General features: G+C 46.1%; 1 protein-coding gene across 1 annotated transcript in view; it reads right to left on the reverse strand.

Annotated features, from left to right (window-relative positions):
* The window catches only part of TRIP13 (thyroid hormone receptor interactor 13), a 193184-nt gene that overhangs the window by 57391 nt on the left and 113591 nt on the right, over positions 1–22202 (reverse strand). Inside the window, 1 exon segment of the mRNA XM_029589932.1 lies at positions 4344–4497. Coding sequence (XP_029445792.1) covers positions 4344–4497 — 154 coding nt within the window.

Here is a 22202-nt window from a genome sequence, read left to right on the forward strand (position 1 = left end):
GGGGTGATATCATCAGTTCCCCTGGTGAGGTCTTCCCTCACTGGGGCTAAAACAGGCGGAGAATCCTCTTCCCGCGAAGCCGAAGGCAAGACAGACGTCCCTCCAAGAGGGAGGAGGCAAGAAACCCTGAAGAGCCCTCTAACCCCGGGGAACTCGCAGCGCATAAGGAGGCTGCATCTAACGCCTGGCCGCGTGACCCACACGCGCAGGAGGCCTGCGATTCTGTTTTCGGTGCCATTAGCAGCAGCGCGCTGATAGTCTGAAGAGAAATAGGGCGCTATTAGGTTCGGCGGGTTGGACGCGCGTTTTCCGACCCTTAATGAATAAGTGGTAAGGGAAAACGCGCGTCCAATGGCAGGTTATCAGTGCGCTCCATTGGAGCACACTGTACTGTATCGGCCCGTTAATATTATGTGATGTGTCTGCTGTTTTGAAATATTTTATTGGTGTTTGGAGAATTTTAAATAATTTTTATGAGTTTTTAATTGATGGATAATATTCTGTTCATAGTTGTTGTGAAACATTTATTCTGCTTATTAGTATAGTTATACAATTATTTCTGTGTTGGGATCTATAGCTGCTTGGCTAGTTCTGTTTTCCTAATAGGAGGTGTATTGGTGTTTAGGGCCTGATTTAATATTTGTAGTGTTGCCTTTTCATAGGTAGGGTTGTTACTGTTTGAGTGCATTCTATAATTCAGGTGGAACTGTGTGCGGATTAGTTTATGTGCATTACTGCAGATCCTGGGAGTATGTTAGGTCGGTTCTGTGTATGTGACCAAGGTGAGGTATTTTACTGTATCAGTCTTACTTGTTGTATTTTCTCAAGATGACATGCATTAGTGATAAACTGCTGTCTTTTCATAAGTAGGGCTATTAAGCCTGGTAGTTGGAGTTTGTGTTGCTGTTACTGAGATGACACTAGAACTAGAATATATTTTTTGTAAGGTGAGTTGTAGGGGGAATGTCATAATTCTGCTTTACATCCCTAATTGTGGGTCAGGGGGGCTCCAGGGGTGATCTAGGAAACTGTAAGGCTAGTGAGCCTGACTTCAGTGCTGGGAAAAATAGTGGAAACTATTCTCAAGATCAAAATTTGATAACCTCACTCGTCGTATTCCTTTCCAGATCATTTAATATATATTGAAAAGCACCGGTCCAAGTACAGATCTCTGAGGCACTTCACTGTTTACCCTTTTCCACTGAGAAAACTGACCATTTAATCCTACTCTCTGTTTCCTGTCTTTTAACCAGTTTGTAATCCACGAAAGGACATCGCCAAGCGGATTGTAAAATTGCAGAAGGACCTTGTGACACTGGAAGACTGGGCATCCAAATGGCAGATGAAATTTAATGTGGACAAGTGCAACGTAATACATATAGGGAAACATAATCCATGCTGTAGTTACATAATGTTAGGTTCAATATTAGGAGCTACCACCCAGGAAAAGATCTAGGCGTCATAGTAGATAATACATTCAAATCGTCAGCTCAGTGTGCTGCAGCAATCAATGTTAGGAATTATTAGGAAGGGAATGATGAATAAAATGTAAAGTGTTATAATGCCTCTGTTTCGCTCCATGGTGAGACCACACCTTGAATACTATGTACAATTCTGGTTGCCACATCTCGAGAAAGATATAGCTGCAATAGAGAAGGGCAACCAAAATGATAAAAGGGATGGAACAGATCCCCTATGAGGAAAGGCTGAAGAGGTTAGGGCTGTTCAGAATGGAGAAGAGACAGCTGAGGGGGGATATGATCGAGGTCTAGAATGAGTAAATGTGAATCGGTTATTTACTCTTTCAGATAATAGAAGGACTAGGGAGCACTCCATGAAGTTAGCAATTAGCACATTTAAAACTAATCTGAGAACATTCTTTTTCACTCAACGCACAATTAAACTCTGGAATTTGTTGCCAAGGGATGTGGTTAGTGCAGTTAGTGTAGCTGGCTTTAAAAAAAAGGATTGGATAAGTTCTTGGAGGAGAAGTCCATTACCTGCTATTAATTAAGTTGACTTAGAAAATAGCCACTGCTATTTCTAGCATCAGTAGCATGGGATAGACAGTTTTTGGGTACTTGCCAGGTTCTTATGGCCTGGATTGGCCACTGTTGGAAACAAGTTGCTGGGCTTGATGGACCCTTGGTCTGACCCAGTATGGCAATTTCTTATGTGGTATGAAGAGGGACACCACTTGCTCATATCAGTTCCGCAGGCTGCTTACATTAAGCCAGCTCCAATGCTGCCACTGCAGCAGGAGACTTAGCACAGAGACAATGGCTTTAACCCTCCCCCCCCCCCCCCCCCCCCCCCCCCCCCCCCAAAAAAAAAAAGCTTTATTATTCCTTCAGCAACTAATGCTACCAAAGCTGGGGAGACAAAGAGGACATCCCTGTAAAAGAAGTACATAAGATAAAATAACTTCCTGTGCCTGCTGTTCTATCATACCGAGGTAGTAACCATCGAGTTTGACTGTTGGTGAGTGCAACAGAATGTGTAATTTTTTACTATAGATATATTTTTTTTCTTTTTCTTATTTATAAACATTTGATATGCCACCTATACCAAGCTTTTCTCAAAGTGGAATACAATAAATTAACAACACATACAAGTTACAATAGTATCACAGTTACAAATTACATAATGTGCAAACACATAGAAGAAAAAAAATAGGATAGAAGAACAATGGGATACAGAAAGGAAAAAAAATGTTAATGGCTTGTACTAGGAGGTCCAATATAGAGAAAGACACCTAGAAAAGGGAGAATAGCCAGTGATAAAGTGAGGTCAAAGTTGCAGTCATTGTCCAAGAATTTGGCGTGGAGTCCATGGGAAGGCAAAGCTGTGATATTCTTTCTGAAGGTGAAGTAACTTGCCTCAAGCCACAGGGGTAAACGTATACTGTTCCAATGTTTAGGGGCAAAGCAACTAAATATGTAGAATTTTGTACAGACTAATCTAGCAGAAGCCAGAGGACAGGACAAAAGAAGGGTCATTTGGTAGGATCAAAGTTCTCTTGTTGGATTGTAGGAGGACAGGATTTGAGATGATATAGAGGGGCCACATTGTTCATGCATTTAAAGATGAAGGAAAGAATTTTGAACTACATCCTGACTTCAACCGGGAGCCAAGGATTGCCTTAGGATTGGTATTAAGTGATTAGTTGATTTGGCACCTACCAGAATTCTGGCAGCTGTGCTTTATATTGTGAGATGCCGTTGAATACAAATTAGAGTAGTCAGTGCATCTGGTGATTAAAGCATGTATCACCATTGCAAAGTTATGCTTATTGAAATAGTTGCACTTGGCAAATCTGTTGCAGGTGCATAAAAAAGGTCCTTACTACCTTTGAGATCTGGGACTCCACTGGAATGTTTTGGTCAAGCTGAACCCCTAAGCTCCGTACTTGGTTCCTAACAGGGAGGGTAGGAAAAGTAAGGGGTGTCCTCGTTGACCAAACAAGAACTCTGATTTGGAAAGACCGAGTTTGAGTTTCTAGTTTTTGATGGATGTAGTTTAGCTCAATTTGACTTTAATGCAGAGTTGTATGTCATCAGCAAAAAGGCGGTATTAATTGTTAAAGGATTAGATAAGGTCACAGACAGATCGATTTAGATGATTAAAAGTAGTGGGGCCAGCACTAAGCCTTGGGGTACTCCACAGGTGCGGTCTCTGGATAGGATGATTGGTTGGCCCAAGAGATGGACTGTGTTCTATTTTCCAGGAAAGACTCAAACAATTTCATCATCATTTATTGTTACATGTTTTTCCAGCAGAGTTCAAAGCGAGGTACAAAGGACTAATGTTGCAGTGCTATCTAGGAGCATACAGTGGTTTGATGAGGGTAGCTGCTTACAAAGTTTGAGGACTGGGCCTTCAATACCAATGTCGCTTACACGTATCAGGAGTTGGTTGACAGTATCAGTGGTAGCAGAGAGATCTAGTAAAACCAGGAGGGAGTCGCTACCTTGGTCCAAATTTAGGAAGGTCTACTGATGGTCCACTATAAATATTAAGTATCAATAGACTTATTCCCTGTATATGATGGTCACAGGTGATGTCAATAGTGAGAGGAATGACACATTCTAAAGATTGCTGGGTCAAAATATAGATGCTTTCTTCGGTTAAACACAATGTTGTTATTATATGTTGAGTTAAAGTGAGGGATTGCATTCGTACTGCAACATTTGAGTGTCACTAAAAAATTAATTGAGCAGTTCATAATATAGTGCATTACCATGAGTTAGATCATAAGAATATTGAGATTACAAAGTGCACATTATTTCAATAGCCACAAAATTTCAGTTTCAAGAAATAAAATCTTGCTGGCAAAGCATTACCTTCATCAGTTCTTCTATACAGGAGAGGTATATTTTGAAAATAGCTGCAACAGATGGAAGCCCGATATACTGCTTTATATCAGCTCTGTCTACAAATGCCATGTCTATTTTCTCAGTAATGTTTGAAGTAGTCAAGATAACAACATTAGGATACCTGTAATAGAAGAGAAACATCTTATTGAGCTAATTTCCATTTAATTATTTTCCAGTAATCATAAAAGTGCTCTTAAAATAAAAACCTTTAATTCAGAGTCTGAATGCTCTGCATTTGTAGAGCACAGTGTACAGGTTTGATATTAACTTTAAGTGGTATCAAATTCTCACTTTCAGAAAACTCCACAGGAAAAATGAAAAGTAAATTTTACATCTATTTTATTCATTCATGTCTCTGAACTAGCCTCATATCAGAAAATGATTTTATATGGAAAACGGTTATGCTTTTCATTTATATCACTCGATATCAAAGATTCAAGGAGGAAGCACACAAGCTGGACAAAGAGTGACTGACTTCCATTCTGTCTTTTTTTCTTTATCAACCTACAAAATCATGCCGTTCAGTTAATTATAGACACATAATGGCAGAAAAAGACTATAGGTCTATCTAGTCTGCTCATCCACACTAACTCTTCAGCTTTACAACCAAGAGCATACAAAAATCAGCAAAATAGAGTAATTAGCTTGCAGATTTTTTAACCCATAAAAGGAGAAATTACTACTTACCTGATAATTTTGTTTCCTCTAATGAGGGCAGGCCAGGCCCCACTAGTGGGTTATACACCTCTGCCTGCAGATGGAGATGAAGCAAAAACTGCCCCAACATCAGCCTGCTAGTATTCTCTGTAAAAGCCAACCTGTGGATAAACTGATTATACTTGAACATTATCATTAATCAACCACTCATGCTTCCAAATCAACAGGAACACTGAGCTCAGCCAAAAGAAGTAGCATTCATTAAACTAAGGGGTTAGATGAGCCACTTACTAGTCTTCAATGAAGAATAGGAATCACACTCTGGAAAGTTTGCCCCAAAAAAGCTAACCAAAAAATAAAACCTTGGCAGCCTAGGGCGGGTCAGAGATTGGCCTGCCCTCAGAGGAAAATAAATTATCAGGTAAGTAGTAATTTCTCCTTCCTCTGCATTCAGGCACCAGGATGTACCAAACCTAATCCTGAAAAGGGTGGGAGGCTGCCAGTGGTCATGTTAAAACCACTCACATGAACGCAGTGTCTTCCCTAGCCAGAACATCCAAGTGGTAATGCTTGGAAAAGGTGTCAAAGATGACCATGTCGTCACTCGGCAAATCTCGGCAGGCAACAACAAATGAAGTTCTGTCCACGATACCGCCTGAGCCCTCGTGGAATGCGGTCTAATCTGTTGTGGCAAAGCAATCTCAGCAACCACATACGCAAGGTGAGGGCAAGGCCTGGTCATGAGGTAAAAATGCTTTGGCCTGCTCTGTGTCTAGCCTGGCCCCTATAAAGTTCAGCTGAAGAGACGGGCAGAGTTGAGACGGGGCAGTTGATCACGAACCCCAAGGATTGCAGCATCCGCACTGTTAGAGCACTCAGGGCCCCTGGGCAGGAGTCGTTCTTGATCAACCAGTCAGCTAGGTACGGGAAGACGTGTACTGTACGATGTCGGAGGTACGCCGCCACCACTGGTAGACATTTGGTGAAGACGCAAAGGGCTGAAGCCAGCCTGAAAGCCAACACCTTGCACTGGTAGAGAGCCTTCCTCACCACGAAATGGAGGTATTTCCTGTGGCCAGGGAAGATTGCTATGTGAGTGTAAGCCTCCTTGAGATCGAGGGAGCAGAGCCAATCTCCTCTTCTGAGGAAAGGTATCAGCATACCCAGAGAGACCATCTTGGAACTTTTCTTTTAAGAGAAAATTGTTCAATGCCCTGAGGTGGAGAATTGGGTGCAAGACCCCGTTTCTCTTTAGTATACCTCGAATAGAACCCTCGGCCCTGCAGAGGGCAAGGGATAGGTTCTACCACCCCACTACGAGAAGGGCGGAGAGTTCTGACCGAAGAATAGCCTGCTGGGCGGATGACCCCCATGACAGACATGGGGGAGAGGTTTTTGGGAGCCATTTGAAATTGAGTCAGCACCCCTGATGGTATAGTAAGTACCCATCGATCCGAGGTGATTTCCTCCCAGCGATGGGTGAAGCTGAGGAGCCTTCCCCCTACTGGAGGATCTGGCTTCAGGGGCATACTTGGCTGACTCGTGCTCACTCGCCACCAGTCAAACCCCCATAGCTGGGGCTTTTGGGGGTGCTGGCTGAGGCCTGCTCGCTGCTGACTAGGGCAGCCCCTAGAGTTAGGGCGTGGCATGCGAGCTCTGGAGGCCAGGGAATATTTCCTCTGCCTGATAAAGGGCTTCCTGGAACTGGGCCTGGAAGATTTCCTGGCAGAGGAAGGGGCGACAGAGGCGCTAGCAGAGAGCTGCTGAAGGGTGTCATGGTGGTCCTTCAACTGGGCTACTGCATCCTGGACCTTATCCCCAAAGAGGCTATCACCTGTGCAGGGGAGATCAGCTATCTTTTCCTCCCCCTCTGGACGGAGGTCAAAGGCCCTGAGCCAAGCCATCCTAAGGGTGCTGATGTTCACAGTGGCTACACGAGCCGCAGGTTCAAAGACATTGAGGGTGGAGCACAACTCGTGTTTGCCAGCCTCCAAACCTTGCAGGACAATAGCCAAAAGTGCCTCCTGTGCTGCTGCTGCAGAGTCTCTTTGAGATCCTGGACCTGCTTCCATAGGTTCTGGTTGTACTGAGACATGTACAACTGGTAGGCGCGGCAATACAGGCGATGAGCATGGCGCCCTGGAAGACTGTGGCGTAAGGCATCGAGCTCCCTAAGCTCGTGCCCCGGAAGGGCCGAGGCGTGGGTATGGGAGCACCTGGCTTTTTTAAGAGCGGACTCCACAACCACTGACTGGTGGGGGAGGTGTTGCTTCTCGAAGCCCATGGCTTGCTGCAACAAATAGGTGGCATCTGCCTTCCTAATGATGGGGGAGATAGAGCTCGGGTGCTCCCATATCCAAAGGAGGAAGTCCTTTAAGATGTCGTGGGTGGGAATTGCCATGATCTCCTTAGGAGCGTTGACAAACTGGAGTATCTCTAACATTATATGTCACACATCCTCCTCTGTAAGCAGTTGGAAGGGAATAGCCTTGGCCATGGCCCTGATAAAGCCCGTGAAGGACAGATCGTCTGGAGGGGACCAATGCCGTTCCTCAGGCGGGGAAGACTTGGAGAGGGGGTCATACGAGTATTTAGAGGAAAACTTTGAGGAATCATCCCCCCAGGTGTCATAAGACCCTTCCCTCCTCACTAGGCCAGCGTGATGTGGGCAAGGCTGACGGCTTTGGAGGTTTCGAGGGGACCGGGGGCTGCGGGAAGCCAGAGGGTCCCAGTAAAGGACTGGGGAATGGAGGCCTCGGGAATATGGCACCAGCTGCGACTTCTTCCTCGGAGCACTCAATGATAGGGATTGCTCCAGAGAAGAGCATTGGTGGCTGCTGAGGAACCGAAGGTCTCTCGGGCACCGATTGCATAGGTAGGGCGCCTAAGAGGACATCCAAATGCTCAAGCAGAGGTGCTAGAATAGATGGCAGGAACTCTGGCATCGGCATGGGGGCCGATGGTGCGGGCGGCTTGAAGCTCCATAGAGCTCTGAGCATCACGGTCTGCACCCTGCAATCCAACTCCTCCTGAAAGTCCAGGGAGGCCAGGACTGAGGGAGAGGGACGAGATGTCACTGGCTCTTCCTTGGTCCTCTGAGGTGGCATGGTGCCCGGCACATATATCGGTGGGGAACACCTAGACTCCCAGGAACGGAGGAGGATGGGGCCTCCGATGGCCGGGAGCGCTTCGGTGGTGGGGCGGCCACCACCGGCAATCCACCGGAACTGGAGCCACCAGTGACTGGTGGCGATGCTTGCGGGATCTCCCACAGTGCTTGGCCCGGTCTTTCTCCAGCGCCGAGGAGGCGGAGGATTCAGATGTCCGGGACACCGGTGAGATCATGGAGGATCAGTCACCGTCCCCGCAATCCTTTGAAGAGGTGGAGAGAGGAGTAGCAAGAGGGAGCGTATCGAGGGGCTCCCCTCAGCATCGATGACTCGGACGTGGGAGTGGATAAAGTGGACTTTGCAGAGCCAAAACGTTTCTCTATTTTCTCAAGGCACGCATGATGCCCCTTGGGGGTCATCTGGTCCCACAGCTAATACCCACGAACTTCATGCGAGACCCCCAGGCAGAGGATACAAACCTCATGCGGATCCATGATGGAAATGGTCCACGGGCACTGTCGAAAGCCAGATGCCATAAAAGCTACCCGACGTGCGGTCGATGACTGGCAGTCATCGAGAGGGGAAGTGCCAGGAATCAACCGCAAAGAAACAAAAACACAGCGATTTTAACCTACCACACCGAGGAGGCACCAACCGCGAAGGGGGACCAGACGATGGAACCGGGAAAAACATTGGTTTTTTTTTTTTTTAAGCAAAAAACAAGAAAAGGTGGAGCTCCACGAACCACGAAGCAACTGCACCATGGAAAAGAAGGGGGACCTCGCATGTACGTGTGGATAGTGGCATGCTGGGCATGCTCAGTGTGCAGTGCCAGCACATCTCTGAGCTCCCTCAGTATTCTGGGATGAACTTCATCAGGCCCCATGGCTTTGTCCACTTTCAGTTTCACCAGCTCTTCCCATACATTTTCTACTGTAAATGGAGTTACATCTACTCCACTCCCCTCCAGTTTCTTGTTAACTAGTGACGGTCCTTCTCCAGGGTCCTCTTTAGTGAACACAGAACTGAAGTATTCATTTAATATTTCTGCCATTTCTTCGTCTCTCTCCACACATTGATCCTTTCCACCTTTCAATTTCACTATACCACTTTGAACTTTTCTCTTTTCACTGATGTATCTGAAAAATGTTTTGTTACCACTCTTTACCTCTTTGGCAATCCTCTCTTCCGTTTGACTTTTTGCCATCTTGATTAATTTCTTCGATTCCCTCAGTTCTACCAGATATTCTTCTTTGTGCTCCTCCTTTTGGGATTTTTTATATTTCTTGAACGCTGTTCTTTTAGCCTTTATTTTGTCAGCCACCTCCTTTGAGAACCAGATAGGTTTCATTTTTCTTTTGCTTTTCTTTACTTTTCTAACATATAGATTAGTTGCCTTGGTAATTGCTCCTTTTAGATTGGTCCACTGTTGATCCACATCTCTCTCGTTTTCCCAGCCTTTTAGTTCTTCTTCCAGGTACTTCCCCATTTCATCAAAGTCTGTTTTTAAACATCAAAACTTGGGTTTTTGTGCTTCTTTTCCGTGTCCTTTTTGTGATATTAAACCATACCGTTTGATGATCACTGGTGCTGAGGTGGGCACCCACCTGGACGTCTGAGACATTATCTCCATTAGTGAGCACTAAGTCGAGTATAGCTCCTTCTCTCGTGGGTTCCATTACCATTTGTTTGAACAAAGCTACTTGCAGGGCATCTACTATTTCTCTACTATTATTAGATTCTGCAGATGGGATTCTCCAGTCTACATCTGGCATATTAAAGTCTCCAACGATCACCACTTCTCCTTTCTTTGCTATCCTGTGGATGTCTTCAACCAGATCTCTGTCCAGCTCTTCCTTTTGGTTTGGAGGCCTGTAAACCACTTCAATAAAAATGGATGCCCCATCTTTTTTTAAGTCGGCCCATAGTGCTTCTTCTTTGCAAGGCAAGTGGCCAATAGAGGCCATATACAGCAAGGCAGAAAGCCCGGGGTAGGTCGCAAGGCAAGATAGGATAACCAAGTAATAGTAGCCAGGTGAGAGACTGGAGGTGACTCAATGAAGAGACATTGAAGTACTAGACAGAGTGGGGTAAGAAGAACAGAGGCTTGGGCATAGTATAATCAGCAAGGAGGTAACTGGCAAGGTAGTGAGCAAGACCAGCTGAGGACTCCTGCTGGACTGAAGTCTGTGCAGCAAGCTGAACTTTGGCACAGATAGACTGCACAGCAGGCGAAACAGTGACATCTATGTGGAGGTGGTCAGACTTAAGCAAAGGGATCCTAAATTTGGAAAAAAGTTATTAAAAATTTGCAATTCTGTGGTGCTTTGGCAGTTATCTTCCTGATGGATCTCTATCAACAATTTGGTCCTTTTCTTCCCTCATATTCTCCTCCACTTTTGGCTTCCTAGGTCTTGTGGTCTTTGTTGGTTTCATGCCATGGGTTTTAATCCAGTAGTTGGTCCTATGACAGCACTGTAAGCAAGTCAGAGCAGGGGCGCATGAAACAGGCAGACCTTCTGAAAGAGGGCGAGTATGTCATGAATAACAATGCATAAGAACAATGCTCTAGTTAGCTTAATTCTGTCTCCTAAAAAACATTACTGCAGATTGTCTTCTACCAGCACCGCAATATGCCTGGCACAGATGACTATTGGCTTTTCTTGCATGCCCCCCCCCCCCCACTTCACCCCTTTTAATGCCAGACATTCTAACTTTCCAGTCTATTTTTAGACATCTGGCGTTTGTATGGAGACAAATTAAAGTACGTTGTGCTTGCAATTCTGTTCTATATGCATTTACTGCCGGCTTATCAGACGATTTAGGTAGTATAGAGACATTCTATCTGAATGCCTCACATTTAAGTTCTTGGAATCATTTATCTACAGGCACTTTAAATAGGCCACATCCCTTTGCATTGACACGGTTCAGGCATACCCAGTCGGGCATATTTCCTGGTAGCAGGGGACAGAGAACCCAATTTTCTTATTTTGCATGGCAGCAAACAGTGACAAAGCATACCACTCGTCACAATTATATTTCTTAGATTAAAACATTTAAAGTTTCTTGAACAATTCTTTGCATATTGTCTCGGTTTGTTCATTTAATGTCCAATCACTATCTGATTTCCTGTCTCCATTGATGTTATGAAATGTGATGCTGGCCTTTGGTCTATAAGTTATTTATTATATTTGGGACATTTAGCCTTCAAAGCCCATGCGATTCCAGATTGTGTGTGTGTGCACGAGTGAGTTGGACTGTGTGTGAGAGTGAGAGCTTGTATGTTATGAGAGACAAAAGCATGTGAGAACCTCTGTATGTGACAGAACATGTGAGAGTGAGTCTGAGTTTGTGAGTGAGAGAGAGACAGCGTGTGAAATGAGAGCCTGAATGTGTGTAAGGGAGAAAGGGACAACAAAGGGTGGAGAGGGAAGAACAGAAAATAAAAGAAACCCTGTAAAAGAAACTGGGAAAAGATCAAGAAAGGGAACATGGGTGAATAAAGCCTGGAACCAACTAATTAGAAAACAGCAAAAGTAAAAAAAACAAATTTTGAATTTTTAGTGATTGGCATATTTTATCTTTGGGAATGCGCATAACATTTGTATTTTGTTCTTTTGAGCTTTCCATTTTATTTTTGTCTGCATGTTTCTGTTTCTAATTTGTAGTCCCTTATTCTGCATTAGGTAAGTGTCTATCTGTGTTTTGTGTGAGTAACTGAGATGCAGTATTTCGACAGGCATGTAGTTTTTCAGTAGGACTCTGTAGCAATATGGCTTGTTTTAGTAACCACAGTAGGCGATGCATTAGTTGTCTAGGGCAGTGGTTCTCAACCGGTGTGTCGCGACACACCAGTGTGTCGCCAAGCTCCGGCAGGTGTGTCGCGGCTCCCGGTGTTCCACTGCCCCGCTTGTGCTTCCCTTCTCCCAGGGGCGGGGCCGAAGAATGAAGAGATGCTGCGCGCCAACGCCAGCGCGGCCGAAGAATGAAGAGACGCTGCGCGCCGACGCCAGCAGGGCCGAAGAACGAAGAGACGCTGTGCGCCGACGCCAGCGGGGCCGAAGAACGAAGAGACGCTGCGCGCCAACACCAGCGGGGCCGAAGAAGGAAGAGACGCTGCGCGCCGCCGGCAGCTGAAGAGTAGAGAGACCTGTGCGTCACCAGCGGCGGGGCCGAAGAACAAAGAGATGCTGTGCGCCGCTGCCGGTGGCTGAAGAGCAGAGAGACCTGTGCGTCACCAGCGGCGGGGCCGAAGAACAAAGAGATGCTGCGCGCTGCTGCCGGTGGCTGAAGAGCGGAGAGACCATGCACACTGCGGGAGGCGGCTGGAGAGACGTTGCGTACCGCGGGAGGTCAGGCCAGAGGTGGCTGAGAAGTGGAGGCCAAACAATGAGAAGAGGCTCCATGTGAGCTTGTGTGCTTGTGGTAGAATGGGTGCCTGTGTGCATGAGTGAGAGCTTGTGTGCGTGTGTGTGTGTGTGGTAGAATGGGTGCCTGTGTGCATGAGTGAGAGCTTGTGCGTGTGTGTGGTAGAATGGGTGCCTGGGTGCATGAGTGAGAGCTTGTGTGCCTGTTGTAGAATGGGTGCATGAGTGAGAGCTTGTGTGTGTGTGGTAGAATGGGTGCCTGGGTGCATGAGTGAGAGCTTGTGTGTGTGTGTGTGTGTGGTAGAATGGGTGCCTGGGTGCATGAGTGAGAGCTTGTGTGTGTGTGTGTGTGTGTGTGGTAGAATGGGTGCCTGGGTGCATGAGTAAGAGCTTGTGTGTGTGTGTGTGGTAGAATGGGTGCCTGGGTGCATGAGGGAGAGCTTGTGTGCCTGTGGTAGCATGGGTGCCTGGGTGCATGAGTGAGAGCTTGTGTGTGTGTGTGTGGTAGAATGGGTGCCTGGGTGCATGAGTGACAGCTTGTGTGCCTGTTGTAGAATGGGTGCATGAGTGAGAGCTTGTGTGCCTGTTGTAGAATGGGTGCATGAGTGAGAGCTTGTGTGTGTGTGGTAGAATGGGTGCCTGGGTGCATGAGTAAGAGCTTGTGTGTGTGTGGTAGAATGGGTGCCTGGGTGCATGAGTAAGAGCTTGTGTGTGTGGTAGAATGGGTGCCTGGGTGCGTGAGTGAGAGCTTGTGTGTGTGTGTGGTAGAATGGGTGCCTGGGTGCATGAGTGAGAGCTTGTGTGCCTGTTGTAGAATGGGTGCATGAGTGGGAGCTTTGTGTGTGTGTGTTAGAATGCATGCCTGGGTGCGTGAGTGGCAGCTTTATGTATGTGTGTGTTGGAATGCATGCCTGGGTGCGTGAGTGGCAGCTTTGTGTGTGTGTGTTAGAATGCATGCCTGATTGCATGAGTGAGAGCTTGTGTGCCTGTGGTAGAATGGGTGCATGGGTGGTGAGTGGCAGCTTTGTGTGTGTGTGTGTGTGTGTGTGTTGGAATGCATGCCTGGGTGCGTGAGTGGCAGCTTTGTGTGTGTGTTAGAATGCATGCCTGGTTGCATGAGTGGCAGTGTGTGTGTGTATGTGGTAGAATGGGTGCTTGGGTGCATGAGTGAGAGCTTGTGTGTGTGGTACAATGGGTGCATAAGTGGCAGTGTGTGTGGTTGTAAGTGACAGTATGTGTGAGCTTGTATGTAAGTGACAGCATGTGTGTGATTGAGAGAGACTGGTCAGGGAGGTGACTGGTGTGTGTGTGTGTGAGAGACAGAGACTGGTCAGGGAGGTGACTGGTGTGTGTGTGAGGAAGAGATACTAGTTAGGGAAGTTACTGGTCTGTGTGAGACAGAGACTGGTTGTGACTGGTTGTGGGCCCTAAGGAAGAGGACTGTGAGGACAGAGCTTTAGCAGCCACTGCTGCTTCTGGTGAGTGCTATTGGTCTGCAAGGGAAAGGAGTAGGAGAGTTGCTAGAGAGGGTAAGTAAAGGTGGCTTTTTAAGTTTATTTTTCTTGATTGATTGCCATTTTAATTATTGGGTGTTATGTGATGTGTCTGCTGTTTTGAAATATTTTGATATTTAGACAATTTTTAATAATTTTTATGAGTTTTTAATTGTTGGATGTTATTCTGTTCATCAGCTGTTTTGTAACATTTATTAGTATAGTTTTACAATTATTTCTAAGTGGGTATCTATAGCAGCTTGGCTTGCTCTGTTTTCCCAATAGGAGGTGTATTAGTGTTTAGGGCCTGGTTAATTACTGTCTTTTCATAAGGAGGGGTATTGTGTTTGCCAGTAAAGAGAGTTTGCTTTGCTTTTACTGAGATGTCATCAGATCCAGAATATCTTTTTTTTGTATGGTGAGCCGTATGGATAATGCCCTAGTTCTGCTCTGCACCCATTTTTGGGGGTCGACGTGGTTCCTGAGGATGCAGAATGTATATTTACATTTTGTCCCGTGATGGTCACATGTTCAGTGTGTCACGCATGTGAGAACCATCTGTCAGGTGTGTCCCGGCCGAAAAAAGGTTGAGAACCACTGGTCTAGGGTATGGTATAATATTTGCATTGCTGCCATAGATAAGGGTGCTGCTGTTTGAGTCCTGAGATAGTGCTAGTATGGTATGGTATGGCAAGGTTCTAGGTGTCTTTTTTTTTTTTTTTTTATTCTGTAAGGGTTTGTATTCTCAAAGTGTTTGGCAACGAAGAGTTTGCAGTTACATTAATCGCCATGACTGTCATGTTTTCAGCGCATCATGCATGTGAAAAACATATCAGGTGTATCCCGACAGAAAAAAGGTTGAGAACCACTGCTCTAAGCTGCAAGTGTGCATCACTTTTTTTGTGGCCCACACAACTTTTACTTCCCTACCCCACCCTGTGCAGGGATCAGATCAGGCAGGAATAAACCAAACCCTTTACTAATCAGATCAGTGGCATAAGAACATAAGAAAATGCCATACTGGGTCAGACCAAGGGTCCATCGAGCCCAGCATCCTGTTTCCAACAGTGGCCAATCCAGGCCATAAGAACCTGGCAAGTACCCAAAAACTAAGTCTATTCCATGTAACCATTGCTAATGGCAGTGGCTATTCTCTAAGTGAACTTAATAGCAGGTAATGGACTTCTCCTCCAAGAACTTATCCAATCCTTTTTTAAACACAGCTATACTAACTGCACGAACCACATTCTCTGGCAACAAATTCCAGAGTTTAATTGTGTGTTGAGTAAAAAAGAACTTTCTCCGATTAGTTTTAAATGTGCCCCATGCTAACTTCATGGAGTGCCCCCTAGTCTTTCTACTATCCGAAAGAGTAAATAACTGATTCACATCTACCCGTTCTAGACCTCTCATGATTTTAAACACCTCTATCATATCCCCCCTCAGTCGTCTCTTCTCCAAGCTGAAAAGTCCTAACCTCTTTAGTCTTTCCTCATAGGGGAGTTGTTCCATTCCCCTTATCATTTTGGCATCACACCTCCCTACACCCCATCCTGGGTGTATATCCCAACATCATTTCCTGCTGTCGTGGGGCCAATCTCGTAGCTCTTTACCACAAGATCTGCCCCGCAGCAGCAGGAGATGATGTTCGAATAAACGCGACTCCTGCTGCCACCCACCCCACAGGTTGCTGAAAAGAAAGTGGTGGTCACCAGTGGACCCCATCCTACTGATAAAGAGAGAAGGATGTGATGGTCACTAGTGGACCCTATCCTGCTAATGGATGAAAAAAGGAAGAGGATGTGATGGACACCAGCGGATCTCATCCTACTGGCGGTTAAAGCGAGGTCAACACAATGGCCGCCAGCAAACCCTATCCCACTGGCAGCTGAAGAAAGGCCCAGGCCCTGTGTGTGTGTGGCTGGGTGAGAGCCTTGATGGTGTGTGTGGATGAGTACCTGTGTGTGGATGTGTGTGTGTGTGTGTGTGCGCAAGAGAGAGGGAGTCTGTTTGAGAAAGAGGAGAACCAGATATCACTGGTGGGGATGGAGGTGTGAACTTGGGAAAGGGTGGGCTGCCAAAGGAAGTGTCTGCCCCAGTTGCCAAAACTGTACGCACGCACGCACACACACACTCACTTTTTTTGTGCTAATCATACAGGATTACTATATGATTTGGAAATGAAATTAAGAATTCTGTAATGGTGTAAACCTGTAACACCTGTTGAAGAAGTGGGCCCCTAGTGCCGAGGGATGACTGATGCTGCCTAGTGAGCAAGCCCACTAGGCTCACCCAGTCAGCTGGCGGAGAAACCCTATGGTGGGACCAACTGGAGCTTCGCCTATACTAGCCCTGTTCCCTGCAGGTTGAACTCTTGGGTTCCAGGGGCCAGCAGGTGGGTACCAAGGGCAATTTAAGAGCAGAGTCCAGGCAAGCATGGGTTGAGGTAGGTGGCAGACAGAACAGATAACAAGCCAGAGGTCAGGGCAAGCAGCGGACAGCAGAAGGATGGAGGCCAGGCCAGGGTCAGGATCCAGTAAGTTAGTCCGAGACAAACAGAACAGACATGACAATACCAACAAGACAAGCAAGGAACTGGAACAAGAGCAGATGGTCAAGGAACTGGACAATAACCAGAATACAGAGGAACAAGGGACAAGACAAGGAACCACAACAAGGAACATAGAGCAGATACAAGGTAGGAACAAGACAAGGATAGCAACACACTGGAGCACAAGGGCACCAAAAGACCTGTTGCTGAGGCACTGGCTGGTTGCAAGATACTTCCTTATATATTCCTGGAGGATGTGACATCATCAGCCAGCAACTCAGGAAGTCCCAGCTATGGGACCTATAAAGGCAGTCCAAAGTTGAAGGAAGTCTTATCCCGGGTCCTTAGAACAGCATGCTGCTGGAGTCAATTTGGATCGGAGGTGAAAAGTATAACAGTACCCCCTCTCCCTGGTCTTCTGGGTCAGGGCTTGTTGGGGAAAATTTTGTGGAAGTCCTTAAAGAGGTGAGGTGCTTGCTGGTTGGAGGCAGATTCCCAAATATTCTCTTTGGGCTCATATCCCTTCCAAGCAATGAGATATTGTAAGACATGGGGACCCTGTGGGAGTCAAGGATTTTCTGTACCTCGAATTGGGTGACCTTTTCAATGAGAAGTTCAGGATTTTAAGGCTGTGCTCGTTCCGACCATGAGAGGACTGCATGTTTCAACAGTAAGACATGGAAGTTGTCATGTATGTGTAGGAATGCTGGGAGCCTGAATCTATATGCAACTGGGCCCACCTGTCACACAATGGGAAAAAGTCCCACAAATCGAGGGGCAAATTTCATAGAAGGTATTATCAGCCTCAGGTTTTTGGTACTATGCCATACAAAAGTACCAGGTTGGAGGTTGGGTGCAGGCGCATTTTCTTGTCCACTTGAATTTTGGCTCGGTGAGCAGCTAGGTCCACAGAGTTGCTGGACCTTACTCCATACATCTTGGAGGGCCTGCCGTGCCAGGGTAGCAGTGTACAGGTATCAGATGTGGAGATTTGTGTCAAGGTACGTGGATGGTGTCCAAAGACGATGTAAAATGGAGAGGATACAGTGGAGCTGCTGATGTGGTTGTTATGGGCGAACCCCCTCAGGGAAGCAAGGAGGCCAATTATCTTGCTCTGGTTCATATAGGAGTGAAGAAATACCTTGAGGCCCTGGTTGACTCTCTTGGTCTGGCCATTACTTTGGAGGTGGTAAGCTGAGGTGAAATCAAGGATATCGAACTTCCAGCATAGGCCCCTCCAGTATTTAGCCATAAATTGGACGCGCCCCCCCCCCCCAGTCTGTGAAGTCGAAATATATGCTGTACAAAAAGCTTGGCAAGTTCAGTGGCTAATGGAGACCAGGCAAGGGAACAAAATGTGCCATCTTGGAGAATCTGTTGTCAAGCACCCATATAGTGGTGAGGTGCAGGTCACAGATAAATATGTGGCCACATTGGTTCCTGGTTTTGTGGGATCCAGTAACGGCTGTAACAGCCCCCATGGCCATGCACAGTCAGGATTCTGAATAGTGCATATGAAGCAGGAACTCACAATGCTGCATGTCTGTCTTCAAGTGAGGCCACCAGTAATGACGAGTGATCAATTCCAGAGTGCGGGCAATGGCAGGATGTCCAGACAGGCGGGCATCATGAGCTCAATCAAGAACCTTTTGCCACAGGCGCCAGGGAACCACCATCTTACCAGGAGGGACAGTGAGGGTGACTGCCACTACAATCTTAGCTGGGTCAATAATAGGTTGAAATGGTTCCAGCACCCCTTTTGTATCGAATAACTGGGAGGGTGCTGCAATTCAAAATCAAACTGATTTAAAAACAGAGATCTACGGGCTTGTTTAGGATTCAATCTCTGGGGTTGTGCAAAGTGCTCAAGGATTTTTTAGACTGTGTAGATAGTTATAGGGTGCTTGATACCTTCCAACAGGTGCCACCATTCCGCGAGTGCTAGCTTAACTGCCAGCAGTTCTCGGTCTCCGATGGTATAGTTTTGTTCTGCCAGGGAGAACTTCATAGAGAAGAGCAAGTCAGGAGAACATCATTCTGGTTATGCTGTAAGACAACAGCGCCTACTGTGAGGGTGGAAGCATTCACCTCCAGAATGAAAAGTCTTGTTGGATCAGGATGATGAAGGCACAGACCTCCTATGAATTCCATCTTCAGTTGTTCAAAAGCTCAAGTCGCTTCTTCGGGCCAGTTCTTGGTGTCCGATTCTTTCCTAGTTAAGGAGGTCAGAGGGGCTACCAAGGAGGTGTATGTGGGAATAAATTGCCTGTAATAATTGGTGAATCCCAGAAAGTGTTGCAAGGCCTTGAGACTGAAAGAATGGAGGCCTTTCCAGAATGGCCTTTACTTTGGCGGGGTAGGGTCCATCAAGACCTTGGTAAGAGATACTACCCCAAACCAAATGTACCTGATACTTCACTCTCGACGCATATCCAGCATGGCTCTCTACTTCAACGGCATCGGAGAAAGACTGATACATCACGAATTTCCAGCATAGCTCTCTGCTTCAACGGCAGGGGAAAAGAAAAACTGATACTTCACGCATATCCAGCATAACTTCAACGGCAGGGGAGAAGAAAAAAGGATTCACACTCACAAAGCGGGGAGTAGCTGGCTTGTCACGGCGGTTACTACCCCAAACCAAATGTGCCTGATACTTCACTTTCGATGCATATCCAGCATAGCTCTCTGCTTCAACAGCAGGGGAGAAGATAAACAACCAATAAGGGCTGTATAACATAATCTGGGTAAAAACAAATAAGCATGGGTGTAGCTTGCTTATTGCGGCGGTTACTACTCCTACTACCTCTAACTAATCAAGCTAGATATTTCACTTGGATGCAGCTCCTCCACCGCTCTCTACATTAATGGCGGGGGTGGAAGGGAATTAGAACCAAGAGCTAAGAGAAACAGATAAGTATGGGAGAAGAAATGAGGGAAGCTTGCTGGGCAGACTGGATGGGCCATTTGGTCTTCTTCTGCCGTCATTTCTATGTTTCTATGTTTCTATGTTTCTATTAATATACCCCAAAAAAAGGGGAACAACTCTCTCTCAAACTCACATTTTTCTAGTTTGGCATACAGGTGATGATTGCGCATTCTCTACAGAACTTGCTTCATATGGTTGCGGTGAGCGAAATGCGACAAAGAAAATGAGAATGTTTCCAAATACACAGCCTCATGGGAGTAGAGAATGTCCTTGAAAATTTCATTGACCATTGATTGGAATACTGCGGGGGCCTTAGACAAGGAGAAGGGTATCACCAGATATTCGTAATGCCCGTCACGGATATTAAATGTGGTCGTCCACTCATCACCTTCTTGAATCTGGATCAGGTTGTAGGCTACCCTGAGATCCAACTTGGTAAAGACTTGTACACTCTGCAGGGGGGTTAAAGAGTTCTGGAATCAAGGGTAGCGAATAGAAGTTTTTCCTTGTAATGGCAGAGGCCGCAGTAGTCTATACAAGGATGCAACGACCCATCCTTTTTTGCCAACGAAAAAGAATCCAGCCCTTGCAGGGGACAAGAAGAGGCAGATAAATCCTCACATTTCGACACTAATGATATCAGAGAATATGCATACATATTTTTGCTCCAATTCAGGGCAAAGGCATCCAAGGCACACTGTGCCCATTTTATGGAACAGAAGAGCAGAGTATTTCTGTTTATTAGGGATGCAAACAGATCCACCAATAGGTTCCCCTACTGGCAGAAAATCTGTTTTGCTACCCCTGGTCCAGGGAGCATTTGTGTAGTTCCAGGATTCAGCTCAATATGTTTGCCAGGACATTCTCCACACCTGCAAGATTCGTGGCCCTGAGAACCATCCCTTGAAAGATGACCCAGTACTACAGCTGGACAGCTTCCTGAAACAAGAGGTATGATTTTGTGCCTCCCTGCTTGTTGAGATATCACCACCTGATTGTCTGATTGAACCAGGACCACTTTTGGTGGCTAATCGATCTCTAAAAGCCTTTAGCACGCATCAGACCACTCTCAGCTCCAGGAAGTTTAGCTGATGAATCTTTTCCTGAGCAGATCAAATACCCTGGATGCAGAGCCCCATGTAAGCTTCATATCCCAGGTTGGACGTATCTGGAGTAAGAACAATTTGGACCAGAGAGATTTGGAAGGGAAATCTGTGAGTAGTGCAAGTTGCTGCTTCCTGACTTCTGCATTCTTGATTCTGGGCCTGCCTAGTCTTATTAACCCTTGCCTCCCTGCCTGCTCTGCTGTGTCAGTCTTTCTCCCTATCTCCTAAGCCTGTCCTCGGACCGACTTCTAGATCTAACCTGAAGAATATGATTGATCAGATACACAATATTAGGAAGGAAAAATACCCAGACGCCTCTGCTGTACTGTGGCCTGTCAGAGGTGAATGAACTTAGAGTGCCTTTCTGAGCATGACTTGCAGAATGTCCCTGAGAGAGATCTACTGGCACCAACAGGAAGAGGCCTATTCAATGGCAACATTTACTTCATAATACACTGAAGCTGGGTTCGCATGAAACCAGGATACAAGCTTTTGTCTTACAAATGCCTATCTCAACGGACAGGAGCCAGGTGAAAAGATTCTTCTTTTAAAGTTACAGTTTTAATTAAGTCCTGGCTCCAGAAAACGGAATTCATGCTGAGCTTCCTATTAAGGCCAGAGACTTGCGATTTGTTTACACAACAAAGAATATCAAGAGAAGAACAGAAGAACACAGTGCATCAAAGCCAGTGTGATAAAGGAACTTTTATGGTGGAAGGGTGGTTTCAGGGAAGACAAGAAAATAGTATGATTTTTACAAATGAATGAAGGGTGGCCTCACAAGCATTTTCTATGCATACTAGGTTATCATGACAACAGCATCATGTGGTTTTGTAGATAAGTTTTTGGGCAGTCATGTGATTCTGGAAACTTCGGTAGTGCTGTATTTTGATTATATAAGTCAGGGCATGTCATATATTCATTGAGATGCTAGTTATTACAGATAGAGGGCATATAGCAACTCCCAGGAACACTTGTCTTTGACTCTTCTTTAAAAAGCTGAATAAACTAAATTTAAAAACCTCTTGCTGAGTCGAAGTGTTCTTGTTGCCCTAGCTTTGAGTCCAGAAATTATTGACAAACCCTAGCCTAACTTTGACCATTCTTGTTTGCTGCCTGCCTTTGACCTCTGTCTGGATACTGACCATTCTTGTTTGCTGCCTGCCTTTGACCTCTGTCTGGATACTGACCATTCTTGTTTGCTGCCTGCCTTTGACCTCTGTCTGGATACTGACCATTCTTGTTTGCTGCCTGTCACTGCCCCCCCCCCCCCCGCCTGGACATTAACCCTTCTAGCTTGCCACCTGCTTCTGACCCTAGTCTGGCCCTGGACCTGCGCTTATGCCACTTCCATAAAGACTCTCACCTAAGACCTGAGGGGTCACCGGAACCCAAGGACTCAACCCAAGGGAAAAGGAGTTGGTATAGGTGAAGCTCCAGTCCTGTCTCTTCCCTGCATAGCTTCACCAGCAGTCAGTGAGGGCCTAAGGGGCATTCCCCTTAGGTTGAGCTAACCTTCCCACAGCAACAAGGATGCATGAATCTTACACCCTTGTAATTCCAACACCTGGATGGTCTTGTGCATTGATTTTATGGCAGCCACCTGCAATATT

The sequence above is a fragment of the Rhinatrema bivittatum genome, chromosome 2, assembly GCF_901001135.1.
Source record: "Rhinatrema bivittatum chromosome 2, aRhiBiv1.1, whole genome shotgun sequence".
NCBI lineage: Eukaryota > Metazoa > Chordata > Amphibia > Gymnophiona > Rhinatrematidae > Rhinatrema > Rhinatrema bivittatum.